The following is a 22,173-nucleotide window of genomic DNA, read 5'->3' as shown; positions in this document are numbered from 1 at the left end:
CCTAAAGATGTCATTTATTCGTTAAACCAGCTTGTCCTTTTCAAAAACAACCTGCCTTGTTTAAATTAGAACTTGTACTTTTTTTCTCCCTCTTAATAGGAAAACAGTATTATCCTGAATGGAACTGTGATGGTCAGCCCATCGCGACTGCCAAGTTCTTCTTATGGGGAACAGTTTAATAACGGCAACTGGCTGCGTTTCAAGCTCTGTATGTGCGCGGATGGGACACTGTTCAAGGTTCAGGTGACAGGCTATAACATGGGTTGTCAGACTTCTGTCAATCCGTGTGGAGCCACGCACTAAAACACAAACCACTAGCAGGAGAGTTCTCTTTTGTGTTTACATATATTTGTATGAAGTAATTGCATGCATTCAAGGATTTCTGGTTTTACAGCAGTTTATACTAACATTTATTACACAATATTTTTAAGCAAAGGCTGTTATGTTCAGCAGTATTATGTCATCATCCTGTTAGCTGTAATAGTGGTACTGATTTAGTAAGCTTTCAGACTACATGCATACTGAAGTACCTTCCTGAATTGGGATCAGTAGAATATATTTAAAGAACGTGATCTTAGCAACCATCTTGACTGCCTTCAGTTGCCTTTAAAGGAGGTTTTTGTCCCACATCCCAAGACCATGAGGGCTGCTGAGAACACAACTGCGATCTGAAGTACTTCAACAGGACTGTCGATTTGTTGTTGGAAGTGGATTTGCCTAGGATGGCTGAAGCGGCAAATTTTTGTCTTCTCTTCATTTCTTGCCAAAGGTTGATATAATGATTTCCCCTAAAATTATGTGGTTTACCATATGTGTACTAAGAGAGGGGTAATGGCAGATTCACTTTAAAATACTGCATTATTTCTGCCATATATTCTCATGTAGTTAAAGAAAAAGTTATGCTAGCACAAATAATATTTGCAAATTAATATCAAGTGTGGGAATGTAACTCCAGTTTTGAAATAGTCTTGCGATTATTGAAGTGTTGCTTGAGCTCCCATTCTGTTTGTGCGGTTTAGAGATTCAACAGTTGCTTAATTTATGTGAAGTATTTATAAAATGCATTTATATTAGAAGTACATTTTTAAAGATGTACTTGTAACTTGCTCACTACCCAAAAAAAGTATTTTCCTGGGTGCTTTAATGTGAACAGTGTATGAATTCATTACTCAACAGGTAATAATCTGAAGCATGACTGTACAGAGCAGTGTCTGAGATCAGATCTCTTTTTCCCCATAAATGTCAGTACTGATGCATTATTGAGAACCCCAGCATTCAATTCTGAAGTTAAACTGCAGGCCTATAATTCTAAATGTGATGGTATCGAATCCTATGACAGCAGAGTAAATACATGTGTATGTGAATTTGTCAACAGTGAAACTGTGACTATGGTGAACTGGGACCTTATAGAAACTATTATAGCCTTGTAACTGCTTTTGCAGACGTAAGGTGTTCTGTACTAAAAATAGACCAGCTCATTATAAGTTTCCCACTCCTCCCTCCCCACGTATTTTTTTCAGTTTAAAATAGTTTCATTTTGCAGTAGCACCAAGTAACCTTAATAATGGAGGCCACAAAGGTGACTTTGCAAGTAGTTTTTTGACACGTTTTTCTAGATAAGCACACACTTCTCTTCCTAAAAGTTATGCAAATGTTACATGTTAACTTCAGAACTGGTCATTTGTTAATGGGAAGATAAAGTATCTACCCTTGTTTTATAGCTCGCACTAGTACACAGAATTCCATAAAATACAAATCAGCTCCTGCAGCAACAAGAACTTCGTATCTAAGGTCCCAATTGCTGTATTTACTAGAAGTCAGTAAGTCCTTGTGCAGGATGTGTATGGGTGGAAGTGATTTCTAGAGGGGATCCTTAGGTCAGGCATTACGCCACATGGGAAGTCAGAGGGGTCACGTTTCCCTCAATGGTTTAAGGCAAAGCTGGATTTTGATGCTCAGTAGTTGTTGGGGTTTGGCGGGGTGGACAGCAGTGGAGCTGTTCTAACAAAAACGGAATAAACAGAATAAAATGTAGCAAAAGCCATTGAATTGCTCACATTAAAGATTATGGGAAACTACTAACTTTTTGCATACTGCCTTCATAAACTTCATAGTTTTACTACAGTTAATATTTATTAACCAGTTCAACACACATTTTGCTGAAAACATACAAACATCTTTGCTGCTAAGTAGTGCCCCAATTAGTATCTATCACAATTAAGAGGAAATAAACTATAAACATTTTTAGAATTTTCACTTGTGATAATGGAAGTTTGTCACTTTATTTTTATATAAATAAATACACACATACGTATAAAAATATAAGCAGCAGCATCCCTGGAGCTGAAATAGATCTTGAAAAATGACAGATACTGCCTCGGTCAAGTAGATTCCACACGAAGAGCATATTAGAGCTCTTTGGTTAATAGTGACACGCCTATATGCTAGTACTGGATTCTTGTAATTATCAAGAGTTGTTTTTAAAATCCTGCGTGCAACATAGCTGAAAGATTTGTCACAAAGGTAGTCTGAAATCATGGTCTGGAGAATTGGTTTTGAAGTGTGGATTTTTTGAAAATGTAGCAAAACCAATCATACAAATACCAAATGAAAGAAATTATCCATTTGTTAGCCACTATTTATGTGTTGTTAATATATTTTGTTGCCTTCACTACACAGTTTGAGAAATGTTGGCACCACACATGCCCTGTGTTGTACGTTTATTTGTTGTTTATCTTCTAACTGCCTAAGGTACATTTTTCTATACGTATTTAAAACATTGTGTGGCACATTATTTATTTCAGTCCCACAGATGGACTTAAGATTCTGTGTGTTTAAAGTACATTCTACATGCCTCTGTGTAAAAGACCATACTGGGTACGCTGAGACAACTTACATGTGAAGAGTTCTCAGCATATGTAAAAGTGGTGGTTGTTTCAATAGGTGAAAGACAACTGAATTTCTCATCTTTGTTTTGAAATGAAACAATAAATTCTAACACGCAGCTGTGGTTCAGAAGTGTTATTTGTAAGAATATATTTTTTCATTAAAAATACATTGTTGTGTTATTGACAGGGACACTAGTATTTTATTAACTGTAAGTATGAAAATCATTCCACATCTATTCGTCATGGATTATATCTGGTGGACTTTGCTCAGTGGTAATTGTGTATGATACCTGAAGTAGAGTTCAAAAGTCTCCACTGTTGTTAGTTCACAAGTTCCTGAGAGGCTGTGTTTCTCGACCGAAGGGCTGGAAAAGAAAGAAAAGGTTCGGATTGTTTTTTTGGGAGAGGTGAAGGGAGGGGGAAGGTTACCAGTTTATGAATGTTCTTTTTGAAACATACCTAAGAGTCCAAAACTGTATCTTTAAGGCAAAAGGTGGGTAATGCTTTGGGTATTTGTTTGGTGTTGATTTTTTTAATGTCAAAGTATTTCCGCTTTCTATTTAACTCTTGTTGTGCCAAACTTACCATAATTTTACATTTTACATATAGATACTATGGATAACCTTCACTTGAGTGTCATAGCTGTGGTCCTTTACTTTAATCTTCCTGCATCAGTGGGAACCAAGTCACAGCGGATTCTTCTTGATACACATCACCATTTAGACTGCCGGTGGGATGGGGAGTTCTCAGTGAACTGTTCTTTTACCGGAATATCTACCATTCCAGAAGATGTATCGCAAACAGCAATAACAGCTGATTTTAGTTACAATAATATTAAAACTTTCACGTGCGCTGACGGAAGAAATGACGAATGGATGCTAAAACACCTGAATCTCAGCAACAACCTGATTTCTGAACTCTCCTTAACTACTTTTAGAAAGTTACCTGTTTTAGAAACTCTAAACCTCAATGGTAATGCCATCCACACCCTCACGCTGGACATACCTATGCCTGCACATGGGTCTAAAAAGTATGGAAAAGGCTGTCGTCTCCTGCCTGCTTTGAAAGTATTGTCAGTTGAAAGAAATAATCTTAATGCAGTTCCAAGAGGTAAGCTTTCAAAATCTTTAAGGACCTCTCTCCCAAGGGGTAAGTTGGTTTTGGATACGATTCGGTACATAGTGCTGAATTCAGAATGTGACTATCTCATTTAGTTATGCTTAAGGTGAGGGAAAGTTCCACCTGCATGCAAATACAGAGACTGAAGCAAAATTAGTTTGGGGTTTTTTGTAGTCTTTGCGATAGTAATGCCTTAATGTCAGTCAAAGATAACCAAATTTATCCTCTGAGAGCCCAAGCAGTATTTTTCCTTGTTGTACAGAAAGGAAAGTAAGGATCTTTGTAAAAACACCAGCCTCCACAAGCTGGTCATGAACCTTTACATCAAGAAAATCATGGGTAATGAATTTCATATTACTCTTCAGAAGAAAGTCAATACTCTTTTAAATAAAACTTGCTCCAATTTCAGTATTTCACAAAGACAGGAAAATACATTTTGTTCAGTCAAAACAATGTTGCTCTATGCCATCTGACACCCAACCAAAGTGACACCTTCTAGTAACAGGAGAGGGCTGTAAGTTTTCTATAGACTTTCAGGAGGGGTTCGCTAGTCACTGGACTATGCTAGGCATCGTAGCCTTTATGACAGCCTCTATCCTCATAAACAGTTGGGTCACATTGTCCAGTGTTTAAATGAAGCAGAAGCTGCAGTACAAGCAACACTATCCTACATATTGTTTGCTGAATTTAATTGATCTCTGATAACATAATCAGATTCATTAGCTCTCAATTTTGAAAATACTGGGGCGGCAGCAAACCAAAAACCCACTTATTTCACAAAGTCAGACAAAGGGAGTAATTTTGCACCTACACAGGGTCCTTGAAGTTCTATTTTTCTCCTTTCTTGACACTAAGTAATTCTCTGGCATGCAGGAAACTGTTTTGCTTAATTATTTTGTAGTGTCTATAAGGTTCCCGTATAGACAATATAGAAAAGCTTACACTATCAAATACATTGATGCAGATTTGATTTGTTTTGACAGATCAATACAACTCTACATTATAGGATGCCTCAGTGGGTCAGACAGATCAACCCTTTTCTATAAGAGATTCAATTCTTGGATGTTAAAAGTGAAATTGCTATGCATCGTACCACCATACTTCAAGTTATACTTAAATCCCATATTCATAGAATCATAGAATGCTTTGGGTTGGAAGGGACCTTTACAGGTCATCTAGTCCAACCCCCCTGCAAGAGCAGGGACATCTTCAACTAGATCAGGCTGCTCAGAGCCCCGTCCAACCTGGCCTTGAATGTTTCCAGGGATGGGGCCTCCACCACCTCTCTGGGCAACCTGTTCCACTGCCTCACCACCCTCATTGTAAAACATTTCTTTCTTAAATGCAGTCTAAATTTCATTCATTCAAACACATTTAATTCATTTAAATACATTTTATTAAATACATTTAATTCATTCATTCAAATTCATTTAAATACATGTTCAGAACTTTTTCCTCCTCCAAAATACTTCACTAACATTCTAGTTGTTAAGCTCTGGTAAGAAAACACAAACTGAAGTTCTAAAGCAGAGGGGTTTGGCCACAGAGAAACCCTTCTCACAACCGCCACCCCAGCTGCCAGGCTGCTGCCCACTGCTGCCATACCAGTGTGTAGTTTTGGCACGATTTAGCTTCAGGGAAGCATCCAAACTACAATTCTTCATGCAGGTGCAAGGAAGAATTTATGAACTGCCAGAACTCTGAATGCCTTTCCTATCAGCTACCTCTAGTTTTACAGCAGGAATGAATCATTCTCTCTGCTTTTCACAATAAACCCAACGATCAATTACTCAGCAAACAGAACAGCAAACTGGAATAAGAGATTTCCAGTAAACCAGATGACACCAAGGGCAAAATTTTTAAGGAGAACTAGTAGCTTCTCAACAATGCTTTATGATCAAAAATCACTTTAGAGTGACATTCAGGTGTTACAAACTGGCGACGCTGAGTGTTCAAGTGCCTGCTTTCCCACTGGAACTTGGAGGCTGGAGCTTTGGGGGCTGCCTGCGTAGCACCTAAGAAAAAGGAGGTATCTCCGGCATTCAAAAGCATCTACTTATGCAAGACAGATGCTGTGGTAACTAGGATATGCTGAAGAATATACTGTCATGCTTGATAATTCACAGGCAACAACGTTTTGTTTTCAGTCAGGTTTACATCCTATGAATATGGTTCAAATAATTCCACATATGAAAAACCCCCGTGAACTTGCAGATGGCAATGAATAGGAGATATTGTATCACCTTTTGCATCTCCATCTTCTATTTACAATTAACATATTTGGATTTTATAAACTGAGTATATTCCACCCTTTCCACACTCCTCCTTTCTTACCTCCAGTTCTCCAGAGAAGCATGCTCAAAGTACAGAGATCACAGTGGGAATAATTTTGATGGCACCAAGGAATGCTCCTGCTTTTATGGAGGTGTGAATTTTTAAAACATGCATTGACTGTGGATGTATTAATGTGCCTGCTCTTGATGCTATGCAACTTTTAGAATGGGACAACCACTGAATAGGAAAGGCACAGTAACTCAAAGCCTGCAGCCACTCATTGCAATAGACAGGAACGGAAGGAATTTTGTCGCAAAGAATTTTAAAAAGCCACTTGACGCAACTGGGAAAACAAGAACATGAAATGTAAAATAGTTTTGTTCTTCCTAGGACTAGGCCTGCTGCAATCTTTACAAACTATCCGTTTGTCATCCAATGGCATACGACAGATTGACCTGAATGATTTTCAAAACTGTTCACAGCTGAGGGACATCGACTTGCAAAACAACAAGATAACTAAAATTCACCTAGATGCCTTCAGGGATCTCAACAAATTACAGGTTTTAAAGCAATATTACAACTGTTTCAATGTTTTGTGTTAATCACCATTAAAGATATAATTTATCAACTATTCAGGATGATTATATTGGTCTTTGATTATTATATTAATATACAATTATAAAAACTAAAGCAAATGGTGAAAATAATCACTATTTTATAAAATATATGTTTTTCATATATAGGAAACCACACAGATTTGTAAATATACAAAACATAACCATAAATTCACCATTTAGCTATTCCACAAACCAATCCTTAACTGGCTTAAACACACACACGGCCTTTTCTATCCCCATCCCCTCCACGGCGAGAGCCCTGCAGCTTCTCATTCACACAGAGGTAGTCTACAACGGGAGAATTCTAAATATACCACAATTTAAACTTTTCATTTAAATTAAAAAGCTTAGAACACTACTCTTGAAATCCTAACCAGGTACATTGTTCCCGTAACTGCAAAAGTGCTTGTATACTAAATAAATGTTATTGTTGATATTGCAATTAGGATTCCATTGTAAAGCTTATCAAATTAATTCTGAATTATTTCCAAATAGGTCGTGGATCTCCGTGAAAATGCTCTGACAATCCCTTTACCACAGATATTAATCAGTTTGAACTTCTTTCAACTTGAAGTGGGTTTGTCAAATAATGCTTGGATATTTAACTGCAGACTAAATGCTTTCAAACATTTATTTCATTTTGGTTTTGACTCCATGAGGAAAAAATGGAGTATTTCATACAATAAATCTGCCAGCAACTCACAAAAACCTCTGCTGTATCTTTCAAGCTTCCATTTGAACTGCAGCGACGGTGTTTTGCTCAAGAGGGCTGTAGTCCCAACAGGGAAGACATCAGTGCTAAACTGTGACTTGGACAACACAAGGGGTACGTAAAAGAGGGACTCTATCCATATGCTGCTAAAATCCAAATGCATGCAGAATGATCAAAGAAATCTGGTTTAAAAAGTGGATTTCTAATGACACTGTTAAAAAATAACTGAACAACAATTTAACATGCAAATTATTTCATTAGAAAGTAGTATACCGGTTAGAATATTTGAAAAGCATGTTTCCCAAAAAAAAGTCTTCATCTCCTTCCTTACGTTAAACTCATAAGTGATGCCAAATTATACACAAATTTCAATAAGTAGTATGTTGCAAATTTATCGGTTAATTTTGGAATGGAAACAAAGGACCAAATAGTGGTGTGGTACTTCCGGGGCATGTAGAAAACCGAGACGGATACAATAGCATTTCAGTTATAGCAAAATGAAATGAAAGTTTATTTGTAAGGGAAAGGATTTATATTTCTTCTAAAAAAAGTACAGTTACTGTAGCACACAGTTCACTCAGGAAATTAATTAGGCATTTACAATTAATACAGAGCACTTGAAGTACAAGTGACAAAATCTACAGAGCTAAGACTTCCCATGCAGAAGGAGAACTAAGACCAAACTTAGAGTAGAATGTGTATTTGTCATGTGCCATAAGGCCAAATGGTTTAATGGACTAATAGCACTTTCAGGTGGTAAGGCTTTCCCTTTGGAACACTTTAACCCCAAATGAAAATTCGTAGGCTCTATCAGAAATGCCACCTGCTTTGTCTATTAAGGAAAGTCACGGAAACTCCGATCACGGAATTAAAATCAACACACTGGATTGCACCAAAACTCAACTGGGAACACAAGCAGATCCAAAGGCAAACGTGTACATACAACCTTGAAGCATATTCCAAAAGCCAACAATCAGCCATAGCCTACACTAGCTAAAGTTTGGAACAATTGCTCCGTAGGTACAAATAACCTTGGTTTTCAAACCTTTTTGCTCAGTCAAAGCAGTAACTACAGGAAAATCACAGTGGTTGAAACACTGACAGTTAACTAGTGAAGTTTTATCTCACAGCTGCAAACAGTGACCATGGCCACGCTGGAGAACGGCTGGCTATAAATATGAATCTTCCACGAGGGAGATCAGCAGGTGTTCCTAGTATGACCCAGAACATACTTAGATAATTTCAGTGACCTCCTCTCTCACCCACACCATTTTTCTTGTAAAGTCCACTATTAAGACCCCATATGTACTGCGTTTTAAATGGGGGGGGGGGGGGGGGAGAATATATGATGGTTTAACAGATACTTGGTACTATGTAAAACGACTATGGATGGATAAAAAGAAAATCGATTTTATAACAAATAGTTAAAATTATCAAAGATAGGTCAGAGTATGTTCTTATAGCAATAACTTAACCCTGCAAACCAAGTACCCTATACTTTTAGGAAAGATTTAGTTTGTATTTCTTTTATTTCAGGTAATGGAGTCTCTTGGTGGACACCTAAAGGCAGAATTTCAAAAGATAATAGTCTTCCTCATATGACACTGGATAAAATGAATAATTTAGTGATATACAATGCTGAGAAAGCTGCTGAAGGGCTATATTTGTGTGTTTTTAATACAACAAAGAAGAAATATCTCATCTACAATATACAGGTGAAAGAAAGGGCTTCAACCTTTATGGTTAGAAAAACCTGGGACACTAACGCTGTTTTTAGACAAGGAAGAACAGAGCAAGACCTTGCATTGGCTGTCTGCCTCTCGGTGCTCATTACGTTTGTTTGTGCTTTCTGTCTGGGTGCTTTTGCTAGACCCTACCTTGTGAGCCTGTGGAGACTCATGTGCAGGAACAAAAATTCAGGTTCAGAACATACTTATTTTAATCAAGCTTTTTCAGATGAAACCTTGAGCAGAGAGTGCTCTGCAAGCAAACCAACAAATATGCAGCGTAATTTGTTCATTTGTGATGAGAATTCTTCAAGAAACACATGCCTTTTTCCTACAGAAACTTCTACTTTGCATGAAAATGTCAGTGGTAGCAGTGTATATGCACCAAATACTGAAGAAGAGTACCAGAAACAAAGCAATAGTGAAATCAACATGAAGGAAAAAACAGTGTTTTCAGACATCAAAACTAGTATCAGCAATGATGAAAATATAAATGTTGATGATAATGGACTATTTTCTGTAAGGATAGATTACAAGAACGGCAATGAAGTAACACCAAGAAAATTAACGAGTAATAACATTTCATTATGGAAAGATTCAAAACATGCAAATAATGAAGACTCAGAGAAGAGCAGGTTCCCTCCCATATCCAGGAGATTGAATGCTGACTCTTACTCAAATCACACTGACTCTTCAGATTCGGATTTATCCTTCACGGGAGAAACTGGCTTTCCATTTTCCACAATGCAAACACATACAGTTGCACAAGATTCTAGGAACAGCAAGGTAAGCGACAACTCTGGTCTGCTGCAGTCTGAAATCACAAAGGCTACACCAGATTCTCCTGAAATAAAAGGTATTGTTTCACATAATGAACCCATGAGCACTACGAAATTTATGCATGGAAGGCAAAGCTGTGATGAACAACTTGGTCTAAACGGCAACATAAATATAACCAGTGATGTGGGAGATTTTGGTTTACCCACTAGCTGCAAGAGAGATACAAATATTGAGAATTTAAGTGTCTACCAAACATTAGAAAACTCTCCTCTTACAGAGTACAACTGTAAAACGGAACGTACAAATGAAAAAGATGCTTCAGCAGATATATTTGGCGATAGTTCTTCAGATGAAGGGACTCCGTTCACAATGAGTGACTGTAGTTCTTTAGCAGACTTCGAACTGGAACAACCTGATGTTAGTGACAACCTGCCAGTCTGTCAGTCATCACTAGAGGAAGCCGATACGAACAGTGGAACTGAGAAGTTCTCAACACTGCCAGAGTCTGCAAACATTGCTGCTGAACTTCAGCATATTGGGAAAAATGAAGATGAGAACAATGCCTATTTTGAAACCGCTATTAATTATGGATCAGATGCCATCATGCCTGAAACAGCATCACCTTACGCTGATAAATGTAGTGACCATGTAAGCATGTCGGATTCAGACACAATTAGTTCTTCAAGTCAAGAAGTTCCTGATACCTTTGATTATTTTACTAATGCAGAGTCAACAGCACAAAACTCTATTTCTGATTCTCTCCATAATCAAAGTACAGATTTTGGTAATACGTTACTTTCATTAAAACATTCTCCCACGCATGACACAGAGACAGAGAACATTCCTGAAGAGGCTGAGTTGCAGCTGTATCAGTTTCCCATTGAACCACAGCATACCCTCAGCTTTAGTCCCACTGAGCAAAAAGAAAATGCACCAGCGGGAAGTACAGGCGAGCACATAGATAGCAACTCCTCTGAAAAGAATCACGGTGAAGGGGACATTACATTAAGAAGAAACATAAGTCCATCTGAGGACGATTTTGGTTTTGCTCCCATTGATATCGGTTTGAATGAAATTGTTAAAAAACCATCACTACTGCATTCCAGCAATGAATCATCTCTTCAATCTCTGCCTGAACACACGGCTGAAAAACATTTTACGGTTATTACAGAGAAAGAAGACTTGCTACCACAGGGAAAGCAGGTGAGCACAACTAAGGGTTGTGCAGATAAAATGCAAAGAGGTTTTAATGAGAAAGACTGTGATGGATATACAGAATTACAGGATACCAGCAACTGTAGTCTGCCTGAAGAAACGCAGTCTTGCAATCTTACGGCAGATTTGCTGCCTCTTCACTATTCTGGGAAAACACAATCAGTCTTCAACACAGAAGATCATTTCCAACTGGATCAGAATGATGAGGATGCATATTCCTTCTCAGTCCCACAAGGTTTCTTCAATGAAAGCGCACGATACAGTTCATGTTCATTCCCACAGAAGACTACAGGAAATATAATCTCCGAAAGCACCGATTCCAGCAAGACGGAGGATGACACTACTTTGACAGGACTGGAGAACAATTCTACAACAGCTGTCAGCCTCCAAAATTCAAGTGAAAAATTCAGTCAAAAAAGTCAGACCAATTTAGGACATGGACAGTTTTTTGTTAAGAAGAAAAGAGCATTTGATGGATTTACTAATGTTTTGCAAAGCAGGAGAACAAACTTCAATAGTTGAGACACAAAAGTGTAATATGAAGCTCCCACAGTGTTTGTAGGTGCAAAATGATGTAGGTGCAAAATGCAACCATTTTGATGTAGGTGCTGTAGGTGCAAAAATGATGTGTCTTAAAATGAACTGCGTAGCTTTTAATAACTGTTAAATACCATGGGTTCGTTTTGGGTTTGGGTTTTTTTTTGCCCCTCAGTACAACTATTTATCTGCCTTTACCTTCAGAAATCCAAGTTACGGAACTAGACTTAACAATTAGATGTATAAAGCCTGGATCCACCCAATTTAAAAACACCATAATTCCAAAGGGTAATTCAGGCCAGAAACCATGGACTTTTGTTTAGAAGAGTACTTAAAAAAAAAAAAAAAAAAGATTTTATGAAAAACAACTCTAGGATACTCAAATGAGTAAACAACTGAGTAGTTATAACTGATAATAAAGCTTTTGCTGAGTTATAATAATAATATATATTTACTTTCTCATTATTGTTGGTATTAAGATATTAGTTTCCCTTAGAATTTGCCTCTGATATGCACTTTGTTTCTCTTCATCTAAAATAAATGTAACACTGAAATTATCATTACATTATTACTATTACTGTGTTTTCCTGTGTGTCTCACCCTATACAGTGAAACAGTACATATTACTGTCTTCTGCTTTTTGAACGAAATTTGTGGATTAAGTGTCTGAATTCCCCTAGTTTTGCAAAGATAGGTAAAGTTTAAGCAGTATTCAATTACATTCAAAAAATTACTTTTTAACTTGGCAAGACAGAGAGAGTAATGAAACCTTTCTTTCTCGAAGAAACAGAATAGAATTCAAACCTCGCAGAAAAGTCAGTTATGGAGATCTAGCTACTGATGGGACATCACCTGTAGTTTGCTGATGTGATAACATACATGGGCGGGGTAATTTAAAAAAAAGACAACCTACTGTTACTAAGCCATAATTTCCTATAAAAAGGATCCACTTCAGAATTTTACTGAGAGGGGCAAATCAAGAGCAGCTCAAAACTGCTGTAATAGAATATCAATAGCTTAATCTAGAGTAACTTTTTCTAAGCCAAAAGATAACAAACGTGAGATAAAATTTTCTCTGAATGTGGCCCAAGGCCCTTTTAACATACGCAGTATCATCAATGTAGTCCTTGAAGTGGAATGTCATCACGAAGGGAAACAGGCCCAGGTTCCCAGAAAATGCAGGAGGCTGGCCAGCAACTCTGGGAAAACTCTGTTATGAAGACACAATTAATTCACTAAAAACTCCAAACAGAAGGAACACATTTCAGTTCCATCAGATGAGGAGCAAGTCCAATGGCACAGTACATCTTTGAAACTATCTTTAAAGAGAAAGCTAGGAAAGAACAAAGAGATGCTGACAAAAGCTAATAATTTTTGTTAGTTTGATGTACTTGGAACTAAAAAACAAGTACTGCAAAAAACTTAAGAGGCAAGTAAAAGCAACTGAAGGAGACCAGTACTGATATTATTTGATCTTTTGAAAAATATTTTCTTTAGCACCTTGAGTGCCTTTTAAATAATTATTTTACACATCTAGCATCACAATTATCAGTTATATATTTACTGAGCCAAGTCACATATGCTTAGATCTCCTGTTGGTTTGTTTTTGGTTTTCTTCTGGCTGATTTTCTCAAAATCTCTAACATAACTCAGAATAGATTATATGGCAGTTTCAGGTAGGTGTTGCATGGATTTGATTTAGGTCACCCCAGTGCACTCGATAACATCTGTAATTTAATTACAAGCAATGAATCTGCTGTCATTCACACAGATCTTGTTGCTTTCCAATTAGTTCTTGGAAGATTTCTGTTCTTTTTGCTCCAGTACTTAGTGATATCTAAACTGATAACTAAGAGGGTTTTTAAAGAGGAGGTACAGGCTTCATTCCTTTGGTAGGAGTCCACTCAGGAACCAAGGATTAAATCATCTTCTGAAGAAAGAGATGATTTGTCATCAAATTATTCATGAGTGTAAGGGTCTGATTTTGTTTCCTGTTTTTCAAACACAGGAAAAAGTTTTACACATTTAACTGTCCAGAATTGTTCATACATAGAATCATAGAATAGTTTGGGTTGGAAGGGACCTTTAAAGGTCATCTAGTCCAACCCCCTTGCAATGAGCAGGGACATCTTCAACTAGATCAGGTTGCTCAGAGCCCTGTCCAACCTGAACTTGAGTGTTTCCAGAGATGAGGCATCTACCACCTCTCTGGGCAACCTGTTCGTGTTTCACCACCCTCATTGTAAAAAATTTCTTCCTTATATCTAGTCTAAATTTACCCTCTTTTAGATTAAAACCATTACCCCTTGTCCTATCGCAACAAGCCCTGCTAAAAAGTTTGTCCCCATCTTTCTTATAAGCCCCCTTTAAGTACTAGAAGGCTGCTATAAGGTCTCCCTGAAGCCTTCTCTTCTCCAAGCTAAACAATCCCAACTCCCTCAGCTTTTCTTCATAAGAGAGGTGTTCCATCCCTCTGATTATTTTTGTGGCCCTCCTCTGGACCCACTCCAACAGGTCCATGTCTTTCCTGTGCTGAGGGCTCCAGAGCTGGACGCAGTACTCCAGGTGGGGTCTCACCAGAGCGGAGTAGAGGGGCAGAATCACCTCCCTCGACCTGCTGGCCACGCTTCTTTTGATGCAGCCCAGGATACGGTTGGCTTTCTGGGCTGCAAGCACACATTGCCAGCTCATGTCCAGCTTTTCGTCCACCAGTACCCCCAAGTCCTTCTTGGCAAGGCTGCTCTCAATCCCTTCATCCCCCAGCCTGTATTGATACTGGGGGTTGCCCCGACCCAGGTGCAGGACCCTGCACTTGGCCTTGTTGAACCTCATGAGGTTCACACAGGCCCACTTCTCCAGCTTGTCCAGGACCCTCTGGATGGCATCCCATCCCTCAGGTGTGTCAACCACACCACTCAGCTTGGTGTTGTCTGCAAACTTGCTGAGGGTGCGCTTGATCCCACTGCCTATGCCGTTGAAGATATTAAACAGTACTGGTCCCAATACGGACCCCTGAGGGACACCACTTGTCACCGATCTCCATCTGGACATTGAGCCGTTGACCACTACCCTCTGGATGCAACCATCCAACCAATTTCTCATCCACCAAACGGTCCACCCATCAAATCCATATCTCTCCAATTTAGAGAGAAGGATGTTGTGGGGGACCGTGTCAAAGGCCTTACAGAAGTCCAGATAGGTTACATCCATAGCTCTTCCCTCTTCCCTTATCCACTGATATAGTCACTCCATCATAGAAGGCCACTAGGTTGGTCAGGCAGGACTTGCCCTTGGTGAAGCCATGCTGGCTGTCTCGAATCACCTCCCTGTCCTCCATGTGCCTTAGCATAGCTTCTAGGAGGATCTGTTCCATGATCTTCCCAGCCACAGAGGTGAAGCTCACGGGTCAGTAGTTCCCCAGGTCCTCTTTTCTACCCTTTTTAAAAATGGGTGCAGTGTTTCCCTTTTTCCAGTCACCAGGGACTTCACGTGACTGCCATGGCTTTTCAAATATCATGGAGAGTGGCTTGGCAGCTACATCAGCCAGTTCCCTCAGGACGCTGGGATGCATCTCATCAGGTCCCATACCTGTATGTTCAGGTTCCTCAGGTGGTTGTGAACCTGATCTTCTCTTACAGTGGGAGGGACTTTGCTCCCCCAGTCCCCATATTGTGGTCCATCCATTCAAGAGATGTGGGAAGAGCTTGCCAGTGAAGACTGAGGCAAAGAAGTTGTTGAGCCTTCTCCTCATCCGTTGTTACCAGTTTGCCAGTTTTGCTCATCGGCGGGGTACACTTTCTTTGACCTTCCTTTTCTGGCTGACATACCTGTAGAAGCCCTTCTTATTATTCCTTGTGTCCCTTGCCAAGTTCTTTTCCAGATGTGCCTTGGCCTTCCTGACCCCATCCCTACACAACTGGACAGCATCCCTATGCTATTCCCAGGACACCTGTCCCTGCTTCCACTGCCTATGCATTTCCTTCTTGCCCTTTAGTTTGACCAGCACGTCTCAACTCATCCATGCCAGTCTCTTGCCATCCTTTCCCGATTTCTTACACCTGGGGACCAAGAGCTCTTGCGCTCTATGGAAAGCATCCTTAAAAGATCTGTTCTGCTCCGCTGTCCCTGAGGACCGTTTCCCAGGAGGTCCTATTGACTAACTCCTTGAAGAGCTGGAATTTTGCTTTCCTAAAATTCAGGGTCCTGAATTTACTCTTTGTCTGACCCATATTCCTCAGGACTGCGAACTCTATCAGTGCATGATCACTGCAGCCCAGGCTGCCTCCAAGCTTGATGTCACAGATTAGCTCACTTGCATTGGTGACCATCAGGTCCATTATCACATCCCCTCTGGTAGGGCTGTCTATTACCTGTCTTAAGAAGTTAGCCCCAATGCATTCCAGGAGTCTCCTGGATTGCCTATAGCTCACTGTACTACTTTTCCAGCAGATGTCGGGGTGGTTGAAGTCCCCCAGCAGCACGATGCCTCCTGTAGTTGGAGTAAGAAGGCTTCATCAATAGGCTCCCCTTCATCAGGCAGCCTGTAGTAGACAGCGACAACAAGGTTCCCTTTGTTGCCTTGGTAAAAAAAACAACTGTGGTTTTACAGGCTGTCTAGAAGTACAGAACTGGGTAATTTGAGCGCAATTCCTCATAGGAACAGCTACATAGCCACTAGGAACAGAACAGCATTTCCTCACCACTAGTGCTTTTCTTAGCACCCATAACCACCTTTCAGCCTCATTATACATGGAAGTTACCTGTGGCCAAAGCAACTTTAAAAATGGAATATATTAAAAAAGTGAAGACTTGCTCTTTATGGCATGTATGAGTTTTCAAACACTGTGCTGACAGACCTCTCCAAGGTCTGTCTCTTTTTGGCTGTACCAGCTGCTAACAAGTTAAGAAATCTACTACATAAGCAAGCCAATTTCATGGATCGGGGGGGGGGGGGGGGCAGATATTTGAGTGGCTCTATTGATGTCTTATACACAGCAATGTTGTCATTTGCTTCTGCTACAGTTCAGCAGCCTTTCAAAATATATATTGGAAAATTATTTTCTCAGCTTTTGTCTGGCTGTGGGAATGCTGCAGTGGCAATGCAAACACTACTTGTGAGAAGCTGCAACTTTTCTAAGCCTCTCCTTCTGCCATAAAGTTACAGAAAAAGGTTATCTGCTGTTCCCACCAGAGAAAACAAATTTGCTCCTTCATCAAGGGATTTTTAACATGTGACAAAGTATTTCATTCTACTGTCAGAATATTGTTGATGTTCTGTCTCAAACTTACCTGCAGACTTCTGCCTAATCTTGCACCATTCCTTTACTACTGATCACTCCAGACACTCTTATTATCACTTTTTCATTCAAACCCAAACACTCAGCTGCTTCTCCTTCATATTAGTTCCTCACTTCATTAGCAATTGCTCTTGAAGTTAATACAAAATCTTTTATATTTTCTGTGGCTTCCAAGCAGTACTCTTCATACTCTGGCTCCTCTCCATCCATCCTATTTCTCCATGCCCTTCTGTATACAATAGCTACACAGTCCTCCATTCACCAACTCCCTCTGAGATTTTATCCACTCACTTTTCTTTACATTTCAGCTGGTATCAATCCACTGTATCTTGTTCGCACTGAAAACTTCACTAGTTTAGCTGAGAGGCACAACTGCAACTGCTCTAGGGATGCTGAAACTTCTTTAGCTTCATCAGTAACTTCAGGTAGCAAAACTCATGTTCAAGTAAGACTTACGTTACTATCACAGTTACTATCACAGTTGATAGTGAGTAAACAGACTAAGTCACAGAATAGGCTCAATAAAAATGATGGCTGAGCATATGCTGTATGAATTCATAAATGAAGCACGAGAAGGCAGCCAAGAGGATGTTGGTAAGAGTCTGGGCACACCCAGAGCACACCCACATACCACAATGGCATGCTGAGCTCCAGGGCTGACAGGACATAGTATCCCTCGTACAGTGACTCAGTATAGGAAAAAATACTGAGTCTTAAGAGTAGATCAAGAACTTCAGAGACAGTAATCAGAATGAGACAAAGCTCTCATTTTCAAACACATATTTATGATACCTTGATAATTATCAAATTGTTTGCTGTAGGTACAAAGCGTATCAATCTTCCCAGAGTTATGCTGATAACTGGGCTGGAAAATAACCCTTGAATATAAAGACAAGACATTCACATTTAACCTACATATAATTAACATCAGAAACTATGTGGATAGTTAATATTAAAGTTTTCATGGTACAGAAGACTGTGACTCACCCCCTCTGATAAATACAAACAGCAGGCTACATACTGAGAACTGGTGAAGGCAATCCCAGCCTTCATCACCAACATGAACGTAATGAAGAACTGCTTCTCTAGAATGGGCTCTACATTACAATATTCTAATTGTAATGTAAATACATTCAACTTGAAATAATATTTTAAGTCAAGAGCCTTAGGACTGGTAGCTCAAAGAGTGCAAAATATTAAAAAAAAATTTTCTTCTGAAATCTCTTACATGTGTTCTTTATTGTCTTTGCCAGCTTTTAAGTCTGTTTCCTACTCAAAAACAGATTTGTAACTCTGCAAGCAATACAAAGTAGTAAGATCAATTCATGGCTCCTTTAAAAACTAAATTTGTGAATGTATTATGGACATTTAGGCTGTAATTGTCATGTCTTATTGCTAGCAGCTTTTCTACTGCCCTGCTTAGATACTACCAGTTTTGCTTTAAAAAGATCAATGCGACAGCTCATTACAAGTCAAATAATTGAAAAACTCTTCTAAAAAGAAAAACACAAGTGTTCAAGGCCATGAACAGACCCTCAGATCAAAATATCACCACATTTAAATACTGCTAGACTGGTCTTCTCTTCCAGCATTACGTCTAAGTAACTTAAGAGAATTTTCTTCAGCATATGCTTTTAGAAATCACAGAATCACAGAAGGGTTGAGGTTGGAAGGGAGCTCTGGAGGTCATCTAGTCTAACCCCCTGCTCAAGCAGGGCCACCTAGAGCCAGTTGCCCAGGCCATGTCCAGATGGCTTTCAAGTATCTCCAAGGATGGAGACACCACAACCTCTCTGGGCAACCTCTGCCAGTGCTCAGTCACCCTCACAGTCAAAAAAATGTTTCCCAATGCTCAGAGGGAACCTCCTGTGTTTCAGTTTGTGCCCACTGCCCCTGGTCCTGTCACTGAGCACTGCTGAAAAGAGTCTGGCTCTATCTTCTTTACACGCTCCCTTCAGATATTTATATACATTAGTAAGATCCCCCCCAGAACCTTCTCTTCTCCAGGCTAAACAGTCCCAGCTCACTCAGCGTTTCCTCATAGGAGAGAAGCTCTGCTCCCTTTATCACCTTTGTGGCCCTTTTTGCTGGACTCTCTCCAGTATGTCGGGGTGTCTCTGGTACTGGGGAGCCCACAACTGGACACAGTACTCCAGGTGTGACAGCACCAGTGCTGAGCAGAGGGGAAGAATCACCTCCCTCTACCTGCTGGCAATACTTTGTCTAACGCAGACCAGGATACCATTAGCCTTCTTTGTGGCAAGGGTATTGCTGGCTCATGTTCAACTTGGTGTCCACCAGGACCCCAGCTCCTTTTCTGCCAAGCTGCTTTCCAGCTGAGCAGCCCCCAGCATATATTGGTGCATGGGGGTGTTCCTCCCCAGGTGCAGGACTTTGCACTTCTCCTTGTTGAAGTTCGTGAGGTTCCTGTCAGCCCATATCTCCAGCCTGTCGAGGTCCCTCTGGACAGCAGCGTGACCCTCTGGTGTATCAGCCACTCCTCCCAGTTCGGTGTCATCAGGAAACTTGCTGAGGGTACACTCTGCCCCATCATCCAGGTCATTACTGAAGATGTTGAACAGGACTGGACCCAGTATTGACCCTTGGGGTACACCACTAGGCACTGGCCTCCAACCAGACTTTGCACTGCTGACCACCACCCTCTGGGCCCTGCTGTTCAGCCAGTTTTCAGTCTACCTCACTGTATGGGCTGGATGAGCAGACATCAACAGCTTTTCTATGAGGACCTCATGGGCTGAAAGTCTGTGTCGAGACGAGTGGGTAGTGATCATGCTTCTTGTAAAATTTTGTCTTAAGAGACACTGCTGCTCAAATTGACTCTTTTTGTTGAAAACTTTTGTATTACAGTACTGTTTTACACCCACACACTCCATCTGAAACCTACCTTTTTCCAACAAAGTTTTAAATACTGATTTGCCTTACTATTAGAAATAAGGATTACAAGATCATACATACAAGTTCTCTGCTACTAAATAATAAAGATAGCCAGCTGACACGATGCATGTTCAGATACGAGAATTTCTGAAGTATAAACCACAGAAAAATCTGAAGTCAGTTGCTGAAACCAACACAAATACTGTTTATTTGTGGGATGCTGTTTTACATCAACACCAGCAAAAGACCTAAAAATCAACCGGATGAACTCATGTTAAGTGGCGTAACAGTATTTTCATCAGGTCGTGAGTCACAGGAGTTTAGCACACCTTATTTATGTAATATCCAAAGAACTAAGACAAATCATTCACAGTTACAGGTTAACTGCTGTTCCTACAACAGCAGCATCAGTAGGTACTATTTTGTGACAACACATGTACACACGCGCACACACGGGGGGGAGGGGGAATTTAAAAAATAAAAAACAAACAAAAAAATATCAAGCCAAGTTTTGGTCTCAATTACAGACAACAAGCTATTTAGTTGGTGGATGGATTCTATACACTTTTACAGCAATATGAAAAGACAAAATATAAGGCCTAGAAAGAGGTATTTTAGCAGTTTTAAGTAAAAGCAGGACACAAGCTAACTTTTAAAGCTGTCTATATGAATTCCAAGAGTATTAAACAATTTGCTAGACTTGTGACCAAGGGTCAACAGAAATCTGGGAAAACCTTAACACAACTGAAGTCCATTTCTTGCCGTCCAAAAAAGTAACTGGGGAACATTAACCAAGTAGCAATGAGCTGCAACTAATTTTGGTTGTGTGAGTATATTTGTGATGAAATAAAATGCATGTATTTGTGGTAAAATGGGAGAAGCCTCCAGTCCTCTACAAATGTTAGAAAAGGCTACACAAAGGTAACCAAATATTTACTGTAGCTTAAAAACAACCTTAAACAGGTTTTAAATGAAAACTCAAGTACATGAAGGATTCCAATAAATTCCATCCGCTTCAGTTTGCTTTCCTTGAAACAGACAAAAAGTGAAACAACAACAGTAACACAGAATTATATTAATATTTTAAATACTTAATATTATTTTACTGTAGAATGAATTTTAATTTATTGAATGTTTTGGTTACTAATATTCATAGAATCATAGAATCATTTAGGTTGGAAAAGACCTTTAAGATCATCGAGTCCAAATGTTTGTCATCTATCAACTTAGAGTGTCCACTGCTATAGTCTCTGGATGCTGTTTTCATTTCACTAACTGGCTTTCCACTTCACATCTCCCAAATACCAAGAATGAATTGCACATAGATCATAAAGTTTCTGCTATAAGGACAGTAATAGTACACCAAAAAGATTAGCATAAGACCCGTGACACTTCTACTAGACTGACCTCTCAGTGTCTTGTCCGAGAAGTCAGCATATTCTGTATACTACTTTTCAAAAGAGGAAAAAAAACCCCAAACCCTACATCAACTATATGATGGCATAACAAACAAAAAAGCAAACACCAAACTTGTACTAAATACAAGATAAACTGAGTAGCTTAGTTAAGTTTCCACAATTATTTTAAAATGAGAGATAATTTCTCCAAAATACAAGAGCTGGCAACGTTAGGATTCTCTGTTTACCAGCATATATAGCAAAACTAGAAGGATGGATAGCACAGGGAAGCTTATCAAGCCGTACGGGTCCATTTTAGTCCATTTGTTCTCTATAAATGTCAGTAAAGCTGTCTACTAGCTGTAATTGAATTTGTGGTTTACATTATGAAGATGCAAGTTTATAAAGCAGCTGAAGACTACAGATTCATCCTGCTTGCAAGTGGAAGAAAAAAAATTACAGCATATATCTAATTCATTTCCAAACACATTCTTCCTTTCCATCACTCCCGATTACTGAGTGTTTACCGATTCCCGAAAAAATGAAGAGTTTGTTTACTTATACAGCGTGACTACTTTCTGAGGTTTCTTTTCCTCTGTGTTCTTTGCTTTTAATTAAATTTTGTATTCTGCTAAACGTTAGCAAAACTTGGGAAAAGAGCACCTGGTTGAGCTGAACAGATTTCTGTTGACCCTGTTATATGAAAGTTATACCT

At 39.4% G+C, this 22,173-nt stretch overlaps 2 protein-coding genes across 6 annotated transcripts in view; both read left to right on the top strand.

The window, feature by feature from the left end:
• Positions 1–2,977, top strand: part of SGCB (sarcoglycan beta) — a 41,017-nt gene extending 38,040 nt beyond the window's left edge. For 4 of the 5 annotated variants that reach the window (XM_072862076.1, XM_072862075.1, XM_072862079.1 and 1 more), the window contains exon 6: positions 100–2,977. In XM_072862076.1, coding sequence (XP_072718177.1) covers positions 100–303 — 204 coding nt within the window. In that variant the 3' untranslated portion in view covers positions 304–2,977. The remainder of the gene's footprint in view (positions 1–99) is intronic. The other variant, XM_072862078.1, reaches the window with a different exon arrangement.
• Positions 2,978–3,156: 179 nt separating this feature from the next.
• On the top strand, positions 3,157–12,379 carry LRRC66 (leucine rich repeat containing 66). Its single transcript, XM_072862085.1, has 4 exons — positions 3,157–3,998; positions 6,672–6,841; positions 7,394–7,724; positions 9,147–12,379. Exons 1-4 carry the CDS (start codon positions 3,503–3,505, stop codon positions 11,852–11,854), a joined length of 3,705 nt encoding a protein of 1,234 aa, XP_072718186.1. The 5' UTR covers positions 3,157–3,502; the 3' UTR covers positions 11,855–12,379.
• Positions 12,380–22,173: the final 9,794 nt, after the last annotated feature.

This window comes from Ciconia boyciana, chromosome 5 (genome assembly GCF_034638445.1).
Source record: "Ciconia boyciana chromosome 5, ASM3463844v1, whole genome shotgun sequence".
Taxonomy (NCBI): Eukaryota; Metazoa; Chordata; class Aves; order Ciconiiformes; family Ciconiidae; genus Ciconia; species Ciconia boyciana.
Note: the sequence above shows the minus strand (reverse complement) of the source record. Positions and strands in the feature narration are given on the sequence as shown.

Coding starts and splice junctions, on each gene's coding strand:
- LRRC66 (XM_072862085.1), top strand. CDS start 3,503: ATGGATAACCTTCACTTGAGTGTCATAGCTGTGGTCCTTTACTTTAAT. Junction 6,842..7,393: donor GGGATCTCAACAAATTACAG/GTTTTAAAGCAA, acceptor ATTTCCAAATAG/GTCGTGGATCTCCGTGAAAA. Junction 7,725..9,146: donor TGACTTGGACAACACAAGGG/GTACGTAAAAGA, acceptor CTTTTATTTCAG/GTAATGGAGTCTCTTGGTGG.